Source organism: Pleurodeles waltl, chromosome 5, assembly GCF_031143425.1.
Source record: "Pleurodeles waltl isolate 20211129_DDA chromosome 5, aPleWal1.hap1.20221129, whole genome shotgun sequence".
Lineage (NCBI taxonomy): Eukaryota > Metazoa > Chordata > Amphibia > Caudata > Salamandridae > Pleurodeles > Pleurodeles waltl.
In genome coordinates this window covers 866,773,176-866,794,364 of record NC_090444.1, presented here as the reverse complement: position 1 = coordinate 866,794,364, position 21,189 = coordinate 866,773,176, and the positions used below count along the sequence as shown (strand labels likewise).

The 21,189-nt window shown below is 44.4% G+C and overlaps 1 protein-coding gene across 1 annotated transcript in view; it reads left to right on the top strand.

Annotated features, from left to right (window-relative positions):
• LOC138296107 (zinc finger protein 879-like) overlaps positions 1 to 21,189 on the top strand; it is a 532,771-nt gene that overhangs the window by 279,474 nt on the left and 232,108 nt on the right. The window contains exon 5 of the mRNA XM_069234965.1: positions 19,272 to 19,376. Coding sequence (XP_069091066.1) covers positions 19,272 to 19,376 — 105 coding nt within the window. The remainder of the gene's footprint in view (positions 1 to 19,271; positions 19,377 to 21,189) is intronic.

Genomic DNA, 21,189 nt, shown 5'->3' with positions numbered 1-21,189 from the left:
TAGACTGGGATGATCTCAGGTCCACAGACGAGGAGGATCGAGCTTGGTCTATCCCCGCCCTGTCCATTCCACCCATCAAGAGATGGACGCAGGTCGCTGTCCAAGTTAAGTCACTGACCATGGAATTTGGGCTTGGGGTATTAAATGGCAGAACCAAATCAGACGCCAACGGCCATCACACATTCAATAAAACCAACCACACCAGCAGAATCGACTACTGTCTATTTGACATAAGATTATGGCCCCTAGTCATCGACATGACGATCATTGAAAGAACTGAAAGTGATCATAATCCTCTCTCTGTCCATATGTTAGCTTTGGGCAACCACTCGCCCACGATTAACTCCTCAATAGCAGCACCAGAGGGTATTAGCCTGGTTAACGACAAACGACACCTAAAGTGGGACAAGGTTGCGGCTCGGCCCTAACTCATCAACGCAGCTAATAACACCCTAAAGACTACATTAATGAACCTAGAGGTGGGTCCCGCAATCTCCTATAAGGAAATAAGTTTAATTCACACCTCTTGCTTCAGGGATATCGCAGCCCACTTCTCAGTATCCACAGCCCATGATGGCAAGAGACCCAAAGGTAGGCACCGCTGGTTCAATAAAATGTGCCGGTCCCTAAATAAGCACTTAATCCAAGCTATTAAATCCAAGGATGCCAACACCATCCGCCTAGATAAGAAGCCTTACAAGTCAGCCTAATGCAAGCACTTAATCCAAGCTATTAAATCCAAGGATGCCAACCCCATCCGCCTAGATAGGAAGCCTTACAAGTCAGCCTTACGCAAAGCCAAGCGTGACCAAGATGATAAGTGGTGGACAGCACTTAGCGACGCTGTGCGCGAGAGGAATTGTAGTCTGTTCTGGTCCCTGGCAGCGCGAGGCCCAGAAAGCAGTGGATTGAACATTACAACCAACATCGCCCCGAAAGACTGGGTAGATCATTGTAGTAGGCTGTACTCCCATGATAGCCCCACTCCTGTTCACATGGACCCCTGCCTAACCACTTCTCTAGCACCCACCACTGAAGTGCCCCAGTGACATAATATATTCCCTAGGCACCATAAAACGCGGCAGGGCCCCCGGCTTGGATAATGTGTCCCAGCAGACCTGTTCTCAACCAACATTGCATCCTGGTCAAGACACCTCACCATCATAGTGAACGCAATAGCATCCAGGGCGCCTATCCCTGAGTCCTGGAAAGGGGCTATTGTTGTCCCGATCTTTAAAAAGGGTGACAGATCACTCCCCTGCAACTACAGACCAATTAGTCTAATTGACTGTGTGCAAAAAGTCTTCTGCCACTGCCTCTTGGGAAAGATCGAAGACTGGATGACTGAACATAATATCCTTAGTCCCCTCCAAGCCGGTTTCCGGAAAAAAATATCTACCACTGACAAAGCCCTCAGGTTCCTATTTTTATACTGGAATACAGTGCTCATTGGTAAATGGAGCCTATATGTAGCTTTTGTGGATTTAAAGTCTGCTTTTGACCTAGTACCGCGCAACAAACTATGGGACACTCTCTCCCGAATGGGAATCCCGGAGCATATCCTAGCACTATTGACACGGCTCCACGAGGACAACTACGCACGAGTGAGGTGGGACAACAAGGGGCAACTAACTGATAGAATCCATGTATCAAGGGGTGTGCGGCAAGGTTGTGTTCTTGCCCCGACCCTCTTCTATCTGTATATCAATGAAATCGTCCCCTCCCTGCTTAGAGTAGAGGCTGACGCACCATCACTTGGCGCACAAAAAATCCCTGTCATGCTCTTTGCAGATGATACTCTTCTGATATCTAAGACCCCTAGTGGACTAAGGAAACTCCTCACGTGCTTTGAGAAATTCTGCTCAACGCGGGGACTTGAAATTAACGCCTCTAAAACAAAACTAATGACCCTCAAACCCCATAGATCTTTTAGAGGGAAGTTTACACTAGAGGGCACCACTCTTAAGAAGGTGGGCATTTTCAGCTACCTGGGTATAGCATTGACTGACAACATGTCTGGGAAATCACACATAGGAAAGCAAGCCTTAAAACTAAAGCAAACAACAGGGGTACTATTAAAAACTTTCACCTCTCACACACAAAACCAATTTGCCCAGCAATACAGACAAACGAAGCCCAGGCTGTGACCTCAGCACTTTACGGGGCTGAACTATGGGGTTACGCCAAAATCCAAGACATAACCATTGCTGAAAACAACTTCCTAAGAAACCTTGTGTCCCTTCCGCCAAGCACTCCACTGTTCCCCCTTTTTAAGGATCTTGGCATAAAACGCATCGGTCATAAAGCCCGCCTACGCCCTCTCCTGTACTGGCGGCGTCTCTGGACTACCCCAGAGCTTGAAACTTTTACTGAAGCCCTACAGGTTATTTTAAAAACTGATAATCTTCACAGCATCCCCTGGCTACGATACATCAAGGGTCACTTTACTCACTCGGGCTCAGTGAACTATGGAATTCACCAACCACCTCCGTCTTTCCCTCAAAAAAGCAAACTAAAGAAACGATATTGGCAAATGGCAGATCACGAAGATCTAGGGGCTGCACTTCACACTACATTATCTTGTGACTTTGTTAACTTAAAAGAAACATGCAAGTATGAGGCCTTTTGGGACATAATTACGGTCCCAAGGGAAAGGAAACTGTACTTTCAGCTCCGCATTGGAACGCTACCACTAAGACTTTTCACCAGCCGCTGGTCACACAAAGAATCAATTGCTTGTCCAGCCTGCAAAACCCCCATTGAGAACCTCCCTCACATCCTTTTTGCCTGCCCCGCGTACGCCGCCTCACGTAGGAAATGGCAGTCCCCGGCGTGCAGACTGCTGGGAGTCCGCAGCTGTGAAATAGCCCTGCGAATCCTCAGATCAGACACTAGGCCAACGCTAGTGTTCGCCGTTGCCAAGTTCCTAGGTGCTAGTTGGATTGCTAGAAGATAATTTTTATCTGCTTAATGGTTCCATCAAGACTATCCCATCACACTTTGTGAGTGATTTTATCTTTATTCCATTTTTATCATTATATGTATTGTTACATTTATTACTTTGTGTATTTATTTGTATTTATTGCTGCTATGCGCTTTTATGGCTCTTGTAGCCGAAATAAAGTTCTTTTGACTTGATATAGGAAGAATCCCTAGAAAATGAGCAATAAAAGTGATATGGACAGGATGTGTAAATAATCTGGATGAGGTTTGGGTTTCAACAGAAGTAAGACCTGGTTTGTTTGATGCTATTTTATCACCTATGGCAAGACATATCCACAGTCCAACCTAAATAAGGGGAGACACTATGGTCCGTCTCTTCAAGACATATTGATACAGTACCCATTTCAATGTGATTGGATGGATTGTACAAAGGTTTGTGTCATTGGTGTGTTACTTGCCAGCGGTTAAATGTGGTCAAGTAGACAGTCATGGCAAAGAGACACATAGGATGATTAGGTGGTCCCTGAATCCAGTTAGATTTAATTGAGATGCCCATCTATAGTGGACTCTGCAATATATTGGCAGTCTGTATTTTTTCTCGTTGGGTTGAGGCATACCTGACGAGGAGGTTTGACAGTCTCACACTGCCAAATTATTACTGAGGGAAATGATTTCCAGGTTCCGTTTACCAGTTTCTTTTGAGTTAGATCGTGGGATCCATTTTAAAAATGAAGTTATGAAACTGTTGTTTGTAGCACTCCTGGTAGAACAGAGATTTCACTGTAGCTACAGGACAGAGGCATCTGGAGTCGTGGAACAAGTCAATGGACAGTACAATCTGTACATCATCCTCCATGAAATGGCCAGACACCTTTCCCCTGGTTTTGATGATTCTCCAAAGCACTCCTGATTAGAGGACTGGACCCCCCCTCCTCTTTCCCCCCACAAACACACGCATAATTCTGATGGGAAGAGCAGTGAGTCTTCCTATCATGCCAGCAGCTGCGCTTCTTGATTACCTCAAAGAATTGGCTGATATGGTGTATTGTGTCTCTCACCAGGTTGACTTGGCGATCCCACCTTCAAGGCAAGAACAGTGCCCAACCTTAGTCAAGGAGCTTGAATCCTAGTGAAAAAACATGTCAGGAAGTCATGCCAGGAGCTGAATTCCACGAAGCCCTGTCTAGGTGCAAACACTTCAGCTGGTAGAATGCAAAGTGGAGCGAAAGAGATATCCAAAAGTGGTGAGAGACTGACAGCTGTTGCATCTAAAGAAGGCATCCCAGAAACGCTCCGAGAAGAAACAAAGCCAACCAAGCAACGTGACAGTGACAGAAGTCAGAAGATCAGAGGGACAGTGAGTGCATAGTCAGAGGTACTCAGCTCCTGAATGGACCTACTTTGGTGAAAGCTAGCCTTATCTGAGCGCTTATAACACTGAGACGAATCAAAGTGCTTGTGAAAAGCCCCCATGAACAGTGCTACCACAACTAAGATTTATTGATATTTTTGTTCGGCTGAATCCAAGAGACATGTTCAATCCCTGAAGTTGAATATCTTGCATCCTAGGTATTTATTGAAGACACTAGGTCCATAGGTTCCAAAAGAAGAGTAGGATTTTTGCCCCTTTTAGAATCTCCAGCTGTAGATTGTAGTCCTAGTCCTAATTCTAGTTCTGAAGTCAACTGAACTAACAGGCTTGAATTGAAAACAAGATGGACGTTTTGCTGATACGCATAGTGGAAGCAACAAGTAAAATTCAAATTTTTATTTTTATTTTCTGCCCGACTTGAGAGAAACCATGGTGTTGCGTGTACTGAAAAGAAGTAGAGTGCTAATAATAGTAGTGGTATTTGCCATAGGCATGCTAATGATTGGTTTACCAGTGAGTCTTAACTCCTCTTCTGTTGAGCATGCTTTAAACAAAACTAAGCCTATGTAGAGGAGCAATGTATATTTAGTATGAAGATTTTGAATAAAGTTGGTTCAGAGGGAAGTTTTTCAAGAATTTCTTTTTTTTAGTTTGCTACATGAGTATTCTAAAGTTAAGAGAGCTAGAGATTGCTACAAATGCACATATTTACCAACTTCAGTTGCAGCTGGTGTGACGTACCACCACTTACCATTGACCTATGCATTAACGTACAGCTTATCTATGAGTTTGTTTTTATCAACAAGTTTGTTTTCACTATTATTTCTCTAACTTTAATTTATTTTTAGATGTTGTGCCTGTGTTTAGAAATTTAAATCCAAATGCTGGTGCCAGGTCCATGGAAAAGGTGTGTCAATATTTAAGTCTTATTACACCAATTAATATGACTCATTTGCCTAATGCTAGGCTGCATGTAAATTCAGCATAGCTCATAATGACTTTGTAGAGGAGCTGGATTAAAGGAGGGCCAAGACAGAGAGAAGGTTGAAGAAATGAGTAAAGGTGGGTTGGGAAAAGAAATGATGATAGTCAGGAATATATCCAAAACTAAATTTAGATTTATGAAGAAAGGAAAAGTTGTGCTTCTTGACACCAAAAGAACAGGTTCATAGGGTTCAGATGGTGGGTTGGAATTAATCTGTACAGAAATCAAAAGGTAGGGGTGAGCAGATGTTTTCAGGAAGGGATCCAGTTATTATAGGAGTTTATTAAGTGTGTGGAGAAAACTGCTTATTTCAAACTTCCAGCGAGCTGGATTGATAGCAATTATTGTGCCTTAGTGTGTCCTAAGGTGTATCATGTAAGTGACATTGATGATACGATGATAATCACTCAAGCATGAGCTGTACGTAGTGCTTTGTAATTAGTAGATAATATGTTTGTTGCTATTTCTCCTGTGGATATCGTTTTAAATTGCCAGATTAGAAAGTTGTCTACCTGATAGATTGTCTTGCTACCAATACTGCAGCAGCATTAATTGCTATTAACACTGACCTTAACTATAGGAGCAGTGGCTGTGCAGAATGGGTTGCCTAAAATATCATACCTGTGAAAGAGGGAGGAGTCTGCCAAACATACATGTTTAGCAGTGCTGCACTTCCATCCCCCACACAGGGAATTAAATTAACACGTTTATAACTAACATGCCAGAGTTTTCTGGGGAAGTGAAGGATTTGGGTGAAATGGATGCCTGGAAAGCAATAGGGAAAGAATCATCTGAGGTTGACACATCGTTTAGTGATATTGGCAGGGAAATAATAAATAGGGTACAAACCCAAATATTAATCTTTCTAATTTGTGTGATTTGCCTATTTCTTTTCATACGGGGAACAACAAATTATTACTGCAAAGGGTAGGTCAAAATGCGATGGAAAAAGCAGTTGTCTGAATTAAAGGGAAAAAAGGAAACACACTGATGTGGAGCTTGAAGACCTTCAATGTAAAAATGTATGCTGAATTGAAGGATCTAGTGTGATCTAGATGCAAGCTGCAAAAATCAACATTTGTTATTTAAGGAGAGAATTGAAAATCAGTGTGTGTGTGTAAAGTGTGGTGAGTCTTAGAGTCACCAAAGGGAGGATTGATGTGGTTATTTTTTATATTAAATGTTTTGTATTATATCGACATAAACATACACTTGTAACTGCATTAACTGCGTATTGTTCACGTTTAAATTGACCACAGCTAATGTAGGGCTGCATTTTAGGATGATTAATGTCTGGTTACTGGCTTGTTTCATATTATATGTATTTTTTTATTTCTAGGAGAACTGAATTTATTATTGCCGTATATCCTTGTTTCTTTTCTCATGTGAACTTTATTTCACATGATAACTGTAGAATGTTTTAATTAGCTGTTACACTGCATCTGCAAAGTACAGGCTGGTCCAGTGTGCCTTGTATGTTGCAGACAACTGTAAGTTTGAAAGACGATTAGAGAATCCTTATTGTGAACGATCCTGAGAAAATAATGAGCTTAAATTATCACTGTGTACCTTAACTTGAATGGAGTGTTATAGGGGAACCATGTGTAGGTATATCGGATTCTAGAATTGTGTGATTTAAGGTAGTGCGGAGTAAGACTACAGCTCAGCCATATTGCAGACATGCATTTGTCCCTAGGGTAGGGTGCTGTCTTTATGGAAGAACTGAGTTTACTTAACCTTTTCTCTTTTGAGACAGCTTTATGCTAATTTGTCCCATCATTTATCTTACTTTGACTGATTTGAACTTAATAATTACTCAATGCATTCATGTATTGATTACTGATTGACATCTCATTTGATGATTTGAATTTGTAAACCTGTTAATCCTTAAACATTTTTGGTTTCAAACTTAACCAATCTTTGTTTTTCTCATGGAGCTTAATGTGCTTCCCATGATTTAATTGTATTGATTTGATGACTAGCCTCATAGTGGAGTATGATCAGAGAGCTAGAAAACATGTGCACTCTTGTGGAGTGCTGAAAGAAAGTAAAATGAAAAACAACTTGCTCGATATGGAGCAGTGGAAATATAAGACTACCAATCATTAGGATGGTGTAGAGTATAAGCTTCAGGGGAGGGAAAACCTATACAGAACAAGGAAACCCAGTGAATAATGAGGAAGCAAATATGTGACAGGAAATCTAACTTGTGTCAAGCAAATGTTATGGTCCACAAGAGGCTTTTGCCTGCAGACTGCTAAGGACATCAATAACTAAAGTTAAAATATTATGCTATGGCCAGCTGCGTTCCAGTGGTATGTGTCATTACAAAAGGCCAGGAATTACCACCATCACACAAGGGCCAGCATTATGTAGAGGGTGCACAGGGGTCAATATGTTAAGTATTACCATAATTATGCCAGAGCTAGCAAAAATATTGGTAGGCCCCAGTATGCCATAGCTACCATTTGCCACAGTTGGTACCTTCATGTTTTGGATGCCCAATTTATGTCAAGAATTGCCATGAATATGACAGAGCTAGCTTTTTGCCCGGGGTAGTCACCATCTTATCATTCATTTCCCCATCTAGAACAGTTACCAACAATACGGCCAGCGTTTTGTGCTTGATGGGGGTACCATCATGCTGTAGATACCCGCCTTATACGAAGAAGTACCACCAGTTTTCCAGGGCGTGCATTTTGCCAGGGAGGGCACCATCATTCCATGGATGCCCCATATGGCGAGAAGAACAACCAATACGGAAGTGCCACAGTTTGTGCTAAGAATGGGTACCATCATCTCATAGATGTCCCCCATTTGCCAAGAATTACAACCATAATGCATCTTTTGTTGCTCTTCTTGGTTCCTCTACTGTTAGGCTGTTTCAGGTCGGGTGGCCTTCACTCTACCATGGCAGGTGTCAAGCAAGGAATTTACGTTGTAAATAGGAAGTAGATTAGAGCTTCAGGAGCAACATTAAGCAGTCCAGGACCAGCGCGAAAGCCCTTTTCCCAGCCAGCTTTAAAATGAGTGGAAGAAGCTAGGACATGGCTTTAGAATTCCACTTCTAACGATTTTTCCTGCCTCCAATAGGTTAGATGGGCTTTATGATGAACACTCTTAGCACACTATTTACTATAACATACTGTATGTTTGCCATGCATTATACCTAGTTGAAGGGTACAGTACTAAACCAGTCCATCAACCATGTACAATCCAGAGATCCATCAGCAAAATACTGTCCCCTTAAACAGGTGGTTTGTGGCTCAGCCCTCTGTCACCCCCTAGTTCTCCTGTCCATCATGGGCTTAGCAGGGCTGGCAGATGCACTGACAGTGCATGAAAGCAAGATTTGAAAGTAACATAGACCCTCATCGTGACATTGGTCACGGTGACGGCCACCAACCTACCGCCACGGTGGCGAATATCCGTCCCACTTATTATGAGACACACACACCAATCCAACAGAACACTGCCACATATACAAATCTGCCATCCCAAAGGTCAGTGCTGAAGTGGCGGTACCAACACCCATACCGTTACACCAACAAAACAACACCCACTACATCATGACCCAGGAATCACCACGACAGATGTTGAATGGCGGTAAACCATTGGCAGTACACACTGGACACCCAAATACTAAACCACACACAACATTGACCAATACCAAAAACACACACCTGACACTGAGACACACACCACACCCACCCACAACACTGTAAAACACACACCCACAAACCTTTACAAATACAAATTATTGCCACAAGACTGACACCAAGACCACTGCGACAACTAGACACACGCCCATATATCCCTCACGCACCCCACTACACACACCCAACCACAGTACCCAACACCTGCACAGTTACACACATCACACAACACCCATTTCCCCACAAAGGCACTCCCGTTCCACAGATGAGGAATTGCGGGTCATGGTGGAGGAAATAGTCGGGGTAGAGCCACAGCTGTTTGGAGGACAGGTAAAGCAAATATCCATTGCAGGAAGATGGAGCTATGGTGGAGAATCGTGGACGGGGTGAACGCCATGGGACAGCTTCCAAGAACAAGGGACAACATCATGAAGAGGTGGAACAACCTACGGGGAACGTGAGTTCCATTGCAGCAAGGCACCAGCTTGCCATACAGAGTACTTGCGGTGGAACCCCACCTCCTCCCCCACACCTCACAGCATGGGAGGAGCAAGTCTTGGCATTACTGCATCCAGAGGGACTCACTGGAGTTGCCAGAGGACTGGACACTGGTGAGTCAACATTTACTACTTATCAACCCCCATACCTGCATGCCATCTCACACTCTCACCTTCCCATAATTTCACTCCATCTCACACACTGTACCTACACATCTGACTAACCCCAATGCCAAGCCATTCATGCTATACCAAAGCATGGACAGCCCTCCCAGCCCTGCATGGACATCCATCACCAAAGCATGCACAGCATAGGAGAACTAACAATCCCACAATACATCACCATACTCAATCAAAGGTGGCAGGGCAACAGCAACAATAGAGGGGAAGCTAGTGATGTACAAAAAGTCACAGGCATGAAGCATAATACATCACTTACATCCCTGCAGGTGCCCCAGCCAATGTCAGCGGAGAGGAGGTGCCACGACTATCCAGTCCCCCAACAGAAGCTGCCCCAGTGAAAACAGTAACTCTGGACTTCAGGATCCGGATCAACAGCCTGGCCCATCAGGGACCACTGGACAGTCGGTCACCCCAGCACACTCCCAGTCCACCACAGAGCCTCCCCCATCAGTATCCAACACCACAGCACCCACCCAGCGTCCCCACACCTCTGTGCCCAGGACACGTCAATCAGCAGTGTGCCCACCTGTACAGGGGCCCCATTCCACACCTCACCACCAAGACAATGCCCAGTGGGGTCAGTGGCAGTGGGTACACCATTCAAGGGACAGGGGCACAGGGGAACAGGGACACTGGGAGGACCGCTGTGCGCTAGGGGGAGGCAGGTCCAGGGAACCAACTCTCCACCAGGAGGCACTCACCAAGATCCTGGGATCCTACCAACAATTCCAGGACACGATTGGCCAGATCCTTGACAACATGCAGGATAACAAGCAGCTGCAGGAGAAACACCATCAGGAGATCAGGGAGGACTTGCAGGCCCTCAACACAACCCTGATCTCCATAGCAGGGGTGCTGGCAGACATGGCCAATATCATGAGGGAATCAACAGCACAGTAGCGGGCCTCTACCACTAGCCAGTCTATTGACCAGCCCTCTACTTCCTGTGCAGCTAGTGGACAGGAGGCCCCCACCTGAGGACCCACAGGCCATCAGCACCCCTCCCCCTGCAGAAGGTGAACCACCCCGTAATCGCTCCCTGCGACCCAGACAGAAGCCAGAGACACTTGCCAAGACCACTGCCAGGAAATGGGACTCTCCTGATTGTCCCCCTTGTGTCCCACCCTGTCACCTTGTCCTCTTTGCACTGCCTTTGCTCCCCTTCCTATGGACCTGTGCTACAAATTGACTGGGACAATACCCTGGACTTTTCTCTAACATCACACAATTCCATTGCACTTTTCCCTCAATTTTATAGCACCACAATAAACACCCTTGAACACAACTTGACTGATAGTGTTTTATGTGTTGAGAATGTGCATTTAGGGGAACAGTCACATATAGTGCAAATGATCTGAACACTGTGATAGCATTCAGTTAATTACCTGTAACTGTCTGTAGTAATCACATCAGGGCACTGTTGTCATCTCACCAACATTTGTAAAATGGCAAGCCATAGGTGACAGTAAGTTCAGGGGTGTGGAACTTAATACAATATCTATTTGTCCATGGGACAGGTTGCTTGTTAAATCTACTTGTCCTCTAAAAAAAATCTACTTGTCACTTTGGTTCCATGTAATGCTGCCACAAATTATAGCAGCCATCTCATTATGTAAGAGTTCTGATAATAGTCCCTCTGATTATGCCAGTGCTACTACTATAGTAGGGTTGAATACTTAGAATTTCAATCCTTACTATAGCAGTTTCTTTATTTTGCCACCATTCCACAGATCTTTACACTGGAGCCGGAGGAAGCAGAAAGCAATAGTTTCAGGGCTGAAAAGTCTTTGAGTCTGCAAAACTACTAATTTGCATGTTTTTTCATCGGCTCTCCTCTAATCTTTGCCCATAATGAGAAAGGTTGGAAATTTACTCCTGACAGTGACAGAAGTAGAAGTTCTTTCAGGGTTGGGAATAAAGTGGTTGGAGGGAAAGTGAACTTGTAAACGTTCAACAGATTTTCGTGTGAGCAAATCTACACATGCATATTTGCTCATGCTAAAACACAGATCACAAATATTTTCTAGGAGTACGATTTCCTGGTCTACTGCTGTAAGTTCTAGTGAATTCATGAAAACCACTAATGCAAAGACATAGCATGGGTGCACACTGTGACTTTCTTTAAGAATTGGGTCCCTAATTAGGTCTGACATTAGCAAAGATGTTTTTATTAAACTTCTATTTCTCCATCTATCTATCAGCTGGCTTTACTGTGAGTGATCGCATTCTCCTTTTCCACAAGGAGCACATTGGCACACAGAGTAATTCTGTTCAGTGCCAGTAACTACTGTGGCAATCAGTGGCCAAACTACTGTGGCAATCAGTGGCGTAAGGAAATTGAAGGGTTGCCCCACTCCAGACTTACTCAAGGCAGGTGCTGTGTGAGGGGGCCTCCTGGAGGGGACTGCGGGCATTTGTTACACCACTGGTGGCAATGTGTGCTTTTTGAGATCAAAACCTTTTTTTCTTTTTGCCAGTGTTTGCTACAATGGTGAGTGCCTGGCAGCTCTCGCACCAATACAGTGTTACAGAATCCATGTCAAAACAATTCATTCATTGACAAAACCAAAAGACTCGCAAAAAATTTCAGATTGGTTGCCAGTGCTTGTTTATTTTCATGCTTCCCCAAATTGTGTTGAAAATGGTTACACTGAGGCCCTCATTATGAGGCTAGTGATCATCAGACCGCCAGCCTCGCCGGTGGTAAAGACTTCCACATCACAAGTTGTGGGGTTTGGCAGATGCCAAACCTCCACAATGCTGCCTGGCACGCTGGTGTGGTCGCACCGCCGTGGCCGGTGGTGAGAACCTCCAACCTCGCTGCAGGCCTCAGAAAACCCCGGCGGAGAGTCACCCGGTGACAGGAATCCCTATTACTGTCACTGGCACACACAACACCCACACGTCCACACACATCCTCTCCACCGGTCCACACACTTACAAACACCCCCACTACTCCTTCACGCACGCATGCAGTCACATACGCATCCCTTGGCATACACATACATTCACAAAGACACCCCCACTCACTCTCATACATGCAGACACACACCCCCTTTCACTTGCATACATGTAGACACCCCCATTCATTCACTCACTCACAGACATGCACTCATACACCCCCATTCGCACACATACACAAACTCATATACCCCCATTCGCACACATAAACGCGCACACCACACACATGCACCCAACACTCCTCACCCTCCACACCCCTCTTTCGGACGATCACTAACGTTCTCCGTCAAGGAGGTCGCCTTGGAGGGGATGGGTCCTGGCGGTCTTACATCGCCAGCACCACCACACCAGCATGACTCCGCCAAGTCATATTACGGCTCTAATATGGTGGGCGGAGTCTTGCTGCCGTAGTGTTGCTGCCGATGCAACTGCCTCTTCGGAGTCAGACTTCCGTCCATAAATGACGAGGACCAAAGTCAAATTGAGGGCCTGAGTTTCCATTAGGAATATTGTTTGGAAATACTAGCATGCATTAACACATTTTATTAAATGACGCTTCAAAGAAATAGCACCTAACATTTCATAGTAGCCAAACAATTTTTTTCCTACTTGCATTTTTTCTGAACATTTTATTTTGATAGCAAAGAATTATCACTCTTGCTTACAAGCTTCTGCAAACATCTACATCTAATCAGAGAGCATTAGGGGAGCATTATACTTAGCCTCATATTGTTAAACTTCTTACACATGTACATTTTCAGTAGTGCAGTGTGACCTTAAACATTTATTTACAGTGCTCGCACTAATAATGAGGCTTCTCATAATGAACCACAAATACAAATTTGAACAGCATTAACATAAGTTTAACACACATATTACCTCAACTGCAGACTTATTGGGGGGTTGGGTCTACTTGTCCCAAGGACAAAATAAACATGAAAACTTGTTGCCTTTGACCTGAAACAATATGTCCTGGGTGTCGGGCTATAGAAATTCCACATCCCTGAAGTTGAGATGCAGAGGAAGTGAATTCCATCATACCATAGTCACATAGATGAAATCAATAGTCAGAGCAATGATCAGTTCCAATGTCTCACCTGTGTGTCATTGGAAGTAATGACATATAACTGATGTCCTGTTGTCCACATCCTCATCCTCTGCCACCTCATGGTGCACTGCTGCCACAGGGGCATCTCCCGTCTCCTCCTCCTGCAAAAAGGCACATGTCGTCTGAGGGCCAGGTTGTGCAACATGTAGCATGCCACTACTATCTGGCAGACTTTACCGGGTGAGTAGCACAGGGGTCCACCTGTCAGATGGAGGCACCTGAACCTGGCCTTCAAGAGGCAGAAGGTCCTTTCGATTATTCTTCTGGTTCGCCCATGTGCCTCATTATAACGGTTCTCAGCCCCTGTCCTGGCATTCCTCACAGGGGTCAGACGCCACGATGGGTTTGGGTGGCCAGAGTAACCTGCAAATGTTTAGGGACAAATATTAGCCTAACAATTCTATGGGGTTAACACTTGAAAGCATACACCGACATACAGTGGGTGGGGACTCTGGCTCACCTATTAGCCAAACCCCGTGCCAGGAAAACAGAGCACTGAAAGCACTTGCACAAGAGGGGGGATCCCAGTGGGATGACGGATAGCTAATATCAGGTCAGGCTCAAATTGGGCATACAGCTCTGTGATAGTGGCCCTGTCCAGTCTATGGGTGACTATAATGTGCCTGTCCTCCAGTTTAGCCAAGTCCACTGTAGTAAAGTACCATCTTGCCTGGCATGTTACCCCCATATTTCACTGTATATATGTTGTTTTAGTCTATGTGTCACTGGGACCCTGCCAGGCAGGCCCCCGGTGCTCATAAGTATGTGCCCTGTATGTGTTCCCTGTGTGATGCCTAACTGTCTCACTGAGGCTCTGCTAACCAGAACCTCAGTGGTTATGCTCTCTCTGCTTTCCCAATTTGTCACTAACAGACTAGTAACTAAATTTACCAATTCACATTGGCATACTGGTACACCCATATAATTCCCTAGTATATGGTAGTGAGGTACCCAGGGTATTGGGGTTCCAGGAGATCCCTATGGGCTCCAGCATTTCTTTTGCCACCCATAGGGAGCTCTGACAATTCTTACACAGGCCTGCCATTGCAGCCTGCGTGAATTAACGTCCACGTTATTTCACAGCCATTTACCACTGCACTTAAGTAACTTATAAGTCACCTATATGTCTAACCTTCACCTGGTGAAGGTTGGGTGCAAAGTTACTTAGTTTGTGGGCACTCTGGCACTAGCCAAGGTGCCCCCACATCGTTCAGGGCAAATTCCCCAGACGTCGTGAGTGCGGGGACACCATTACACGTGTGCACTACACATAGGTCACTACCTATGTGTAGCGTCACAATGGTAACTCCGAACATGGCCATGTAACATGTCTAAGATCATGGAATTGTCACCCCAATACCATTCTGGTATTGGGGGGACAATTCCATGATCCCCCTGGTCTCTAGCACAGTACCCGGGTACTGCCAAACTGCCTTTCCGGGGTCTCCACTGCAGCTGCTGCTGCTGCCAAGCCCTCAGAAAGGTCTCTGCCCTCCTGGGGTCCAGGCAACCCTGGCCCAGGAAGGTAGAACAAAGGATTTCCTCTGAGAGAGGGTGTTACACCCTCTCCCTTTGGAAATAGGTGTGAAGGCTGGGGAGGAGTATCCTCCCCCAGCCTCTGGAAATGCTTTGATGTGCACAGATGGTGCCCATCTCTGCATAAGCCAGTCTACACCGGTTTAGGGATCCCCCAGCCCTGCTCTGGTACGAAACTGGACAAAGGAAAGGGGAGTGACCAGTCCCCTGACCTGCACCTCCCAGGGGAGGTGCCCAGAGCTCCTCCAGTGTGTCCCAGACCTCTGCCATCTCGGAAACAGAGGTGTTGGGGGCACACTGGACTGCTCTGAGTGGCCAGTGCCAGCAGGTGACGTCAGAGGCTCCTTCTGATAGGGTCTTACCTCTCTTGGTAGCCAATCCTCCTTCCTTGGTAGCCAAACCTCCTTTTCTGGCTATTTAGGGTCTCTGCTTTGGGGAATTCTTCAGATAACGAATGCAAGAGCTCATCAGAGTTCCTCTGCATCTCCCTCTTCACCTTCTACCAAAGGATCGACCGCTGACTGCTCATGACGCCTGCAAAACCGCAACAAAGTAGCAAGACGACTACTAGCAACCTTGTATCGCCTCATCCTGATGGTTTTCTCGACTGTTTCTAGGTGGTGCATGCTCTGGGGGTAGCCTGCCTTCACCCTGCACCAGAAGCTCCGAAGAAATCTCCCGTGGGTCGACGGAATCTTCCCCCTGCTAACGCAGGCACCAAAAGACTGCAACACTGGTCCTCTGGGTCCCCTCTCATCCTGACGAGCGTGGTCCCTGGAACTCAGCAACTCTCTCCAAGTGACTCCCACAGTCCAGTGACTCTTCAGTCCAAGTTTGGTGGAGGTAAGTCCTTGCCTCCTCACGCTAGACTCTATTGCTGGGTACCGCATGATTTGCAGCTGCTCCGGCTCCTGGGCACTCTTCCAGTATTTCCTTTGTGCACAGCCAAGCCTGGGTCCCCGACACTCCTTCCTGCAGTGCACAACCTTCTGAGTTGTCCTCCAGCGTCATGGGACTCCCTTTTGTGACTTTGCGTGGACTCCGGTTCACTCTTCTTCCAAGTGCCTGTTCGGGTAGTTCTGCGGGTGCTGCCTGCTTCTGTGAGGGCTCCCTGAGTTGCTGGGCGCCCCCTCTGTCTCCTCCTCCAAGTGGCGACATCCTGGTCCCTCCTGGGCCACAGCAGCACCCAAAAACCTCTACCGCTACCCTTGCAGCTAGCAAGGCTTGTTTGTGGTCTTTCTGCGTGGGAACACCTCTGCAAGCTTCATCGCTATGTGGGACATCCGTCTTCCAAAGGAGAAGTCCCTAGCTCCCTTCTTTCTTGCAGAACTCCAAGCTTCTTCCAACCGGTGGCAGCTTCCTTGCACCCTCAGCTGGCATTTCCTGGGCTCCTGCCCACTCTCAACACTGATGCGACTATTGGACTTGGTCCCCTTGTCTTACAGGTACTCAGGTCCGGAAATCCACTGTTGTTGCATTGCTGGTGTTTGTTCTTCCTGTACAATCCCCCTATCATGACTTCTGTGCTCTCTGGGGGTAGTAGGTGCACTTTACACCTACCTTTCAGGGTCTTGGGATGGGCTATTTTTCTAACCCTCACTGTTTTCTTACAGTCCCAGCGACCCTCTACAAGCTCAAATAGGTTTGGGGTCCATTTGTGGTTCACATTCCACTTTTGGAGTATATCGTTTGTGTTGCCCCTATACCTATGTGCTCCTATTGCAATCTATTGTAATTCTACACTGTTTGCATTACTTTTCTTGCTATTACTTACTTAATTTTGGTTTGTGTACATATATCTTGTGTATATAACTTATCCTCATTCTGAGGGTACTCACTGAGATACTTTTGGCATATTGTCATAAAAATAAAGTACCTTTATTTTTAATATATCTGTGTATTGTGTTATCTTATGATATTGTGCATATGACACCAGTGGTATAGTAGGAGCTTTGCATGTCTTCTAGTTCAGCCTAAGCTGCTCTGCTATAGCTACCTTCTATCAGCCTAAGCTACTAGAAACACCTCTTCTACCCTAATAAGGGATAACTGGACCTGGCATAAGGTGTAAGTACCTCTGGTACCCACTACAAGCCAGGCCAGCCTCCTACAGGCGGTACCTTGTCTTCTGCCTGGCTGTTGCCAGCTACCGCCGTGGTGCGTGGTGTTAAAGCCCTGGCGGATAGTGTGGTACATTGGCTGTTTAATGGAGTTCTCACCGCCATGGTCTTAATTTGGCGGTAATTAGCACCAGCCTGTTGGAGGTATTACTGACACTTTAACTGTCACCGTCAATGTCATAATGACCACCATAGTGTTTTCATGTGGTGCCTTCTGCAGGTGCACACGTGAGTACTATGAGTGCTGGCAAAGCACTACTGTATGATGGCGCAAAGGTTATGGGGCTTCACCCAGTGCCCCTGTAGTTTGTTACTGGTTCATTTCCCTGGTGTGCGGTGGATGTGTGGTCTCAACAGCTCATGCTTACTTGTTTGATGTCTGCTAGCAAAAGCAAAGGGAGGGAAAACATGCTTGCTCTAGTCCTCACCTAATTTGCATGCAGGGCATTGCAAATCATTAAATTACTAAATAGGTACACTGTGTTTTGAATATGGACCTTTAAGGTGTATACTATAGCACTAGTCTTCAGGCTGAAGATCAGAATGTATTTATAATAAAACAGTAGGTGAGTGAAATACGCGGCATGTAATTAAAAATGATAATATCAAAATACTTAGTGAGAAAGCTTTCATGTGCCTGGCTGCTGAGAAAGCGTTAGACCGGATAGACGTGTAGTATCTGGGAAAGACGCTCTTGCATCAAATTGGGAATCTACCAAATAGAGTATGGCTATTGTCAAGTTAAAGTGCAATAAAATGTCGTAATAGTCATCTGTTAAATAGAGTGCTTTGTCTCTATTATCACAACTCATCTTCTCACTCACGTAGCACCAGTAGTACAAACGATGGGAGAAATCAATCAAATTGGCCATTCGAAAGACCCAAACACTTTAAACGTAACATTTACACTAATATAATTTTGCTAGCCCTATAATATCTAAGTGGCACTACTCCTGGAATGACTGAGCCACTAGAATTTGAAAACGTGCCACTGAATGAAAAGAAAAATCGTTAATCCTTGACTTTCTTAAACGATCACCTATAATAACCTGTTTTATAATCTCTACTTTTAAGTTTTATGCATGTTTTATTACTTTTCAGTAGACAAAAACTCTCATGTTAGCAACTTGTCTCGAATTTTTAAACGAGTACATCTAAACAGAAGGCTTAGCACCCTTGCATTTACTAGTGTTTTTTGTTCAGTGAAGTGACAGGCATGAAGCAGAGTAAAGCATTTGACCAGTTTGTCTGCATATAACTATTTCATTTGGGCAGAGATGGTATTTTCTAATTCCTTCATTTTTTATCTTAGCTTTAGGCACATGATTGCCGAAGGGCAGTTAATATGCGTTAACACCTACTGGCGCAGACAATAGCATTTTATTGGCGTGTTGGGTGTTCATTTGAAGACAGTTTTTGGCAAAGAACATTCGGGAGCTGGTAAAGGCAGTTTGCCCCAGCATCCATTGTTTCAACTTCTGTTAAATTTTTTATTTTTTTTACTTTTTTTTACTTTTAACAACATGTCTTCGACGAGTGAAATGTCACAGCATTAAAGCCATCTGCTGAGAGCCGTGCTGGTTGTGAAATACTGACTGTTTCATCACATCCTCACCAGTTTCAACGTGGACTATAACAGGGTGAAAAGTGCAGTTGTCTAAATCAGTGGCAAGGCGCTATATTCTTCCCTCTAAAATAAGTCGAAGATATATTTTTAAGCATTTACTCGTGCCCCTTTCAGCATAAGTTTAGCCTAACATAGGTTTGTATGGTATGAGCTCATACCCACATAGCGCCTATCAACTTGTTTGTCCCCGTTCTGTATTATTTTGATTGACTTTGTGACCTCGTTAAATGCTGTTCATTTCAGGCTGTTTCAATAATATAAAGTCTTTTAATTTTATGTTCAGAGCGCATGGTTGCCAAATCACATGTTGCGTTTTCGATGAAAGAAGAGGGACACATCTATGCAATGGATTGTCTGGATTTTGAGAAGAACTTTAGTTGTCCCACAGGTGAGAAAATGGTGGTAATCTTCTCAGAATCATATAAACAGGATAACGAAATTACATCTGCATTCTACGTAAGGTCCTCTCTTGCTTTAATTGTATTTGATTCTGTACATAAAAAAAAAACAAATAATACATCTTGGCAAGCATTAGACATTTAGGAAGAAAAATATTATTTTTAGATACTCCCTAGTGAACATCATTCTGTAAGCACTACTCGTGAGATACATCAGCAGAAATACATGGAAACATTTGCAAATGGACATGTTGGTGCTAGGTTGGTGTTTACTATGAATAAAAGCATGTGGACGTATGAAGACAACAACAATATACCGGACAATTTTTAACATATAGAGATGGACATGATACAGTTCAAAGTAAAATGTTTGGGATATAAAAATGATACATATAGTATAAAGGCAGTGTGTCACGCCGCAGCTTCCAAAGCAGAGCATTTTGGGCCTCTTTCTATCCCCTGTTTTAACAGGGCATTTGAGCTCGAAATTCTAAATTCTATTAGTGTTCTATGAGGCCGTAGTTCAGCCACATTGGGAGTACTGTGTTCATTGACATCAGCAGTTGTCACGACTAACACTTGTTATTAGCAGTAAGCAACACCTCAGGTATGTGAATGAAAAGGGAACAAGGTTTTTTCTGGGATGAAACAGCTATGAAAGATAGGAATTGGTCTGTTACTGGCATGAGAGTTGACTGAAGGGAGTTAACTGATGGGAGCATTTCTCACAATGCAGCACTTCAAGGAAAGTAGTACTTTTGCTGCAAGACTCAGTTTTCCCCCTTGTTCGCATCTCCCATTTATATAATTTTTGTTTGACTGCCTCGTGTGAACGTATGGTTCATCATTCAGCCCTCCAGCTCTAACACTTTACTGCAAAATGGTCAGTATATGTATTTAACTAGAGAAACACAGTAACAAATTCAACTAGTCAGTGTCTATTATGAGATCCTGTAACTCAACAAGGTTTGTTTTATTAGTTCTGGTGTTAGCCCAAACCTTTTAATTTTACAAAAAATGTATATTTCATATTCTTTCGGCCAGCCCACTTCATTCATTGTTCTGTAGTAGCATCATACACATTTTTCTTCCACTTACTGCAACATACTACGTGAGGCAGCCGGTCAGCCCACTTCAGCTATTGGTTCGCTTCTGCGTCAGTGATGGCACACTACCCAGCACCCACACAAAAAGTATTCCGTTTCATTGTCAGGAATTGGTGGGCCAATGTATTTTTTTTAATGTTGTGTTTTTTTTGCTTTTGTTACAGTTTTTATACTGTAGCCCGCTGCCAAGAGCTATACTGGTTGTTGAAAGCCCTGGACTCAAGTTAGTATAACAAGGGTGAGGACCTTTAACATCAGGTGTAGCCATGGCAAAACAGCTATGAGGCTATTAGAACATCCCACCCACTAAGGGTAGAATGTACTAAATTGAAATAAAAAATTCTAAATTAGAAATGGAGAAGCAGAAAGACAAACATTGGAATGTTGGAGCAGAATGCTTAAACCAGCCATTATAAGCCAGGAGCGATTCCATTGTCTTCAGTGGAAGTCTTGTCATTTTAATGTTCTAATAAAGATTTACAAAAACAAAATTGCCAAAACCAAAGGGCTGGGAACCATCGCTAGATTTATTTGTTTTGCCAAAGCTTTTTTCACATTGGTGCTCCTCTCTGTCTGTGAGGCTCTTATTTGAGAGGAACGCTACTTACTTGTTTCACCTTGGCTAGGATTCACTTAATATTGTTCTGAATAGTGATAATTGCTTTTAATTTGGTACATTTGTGAGTGATAATGAGGG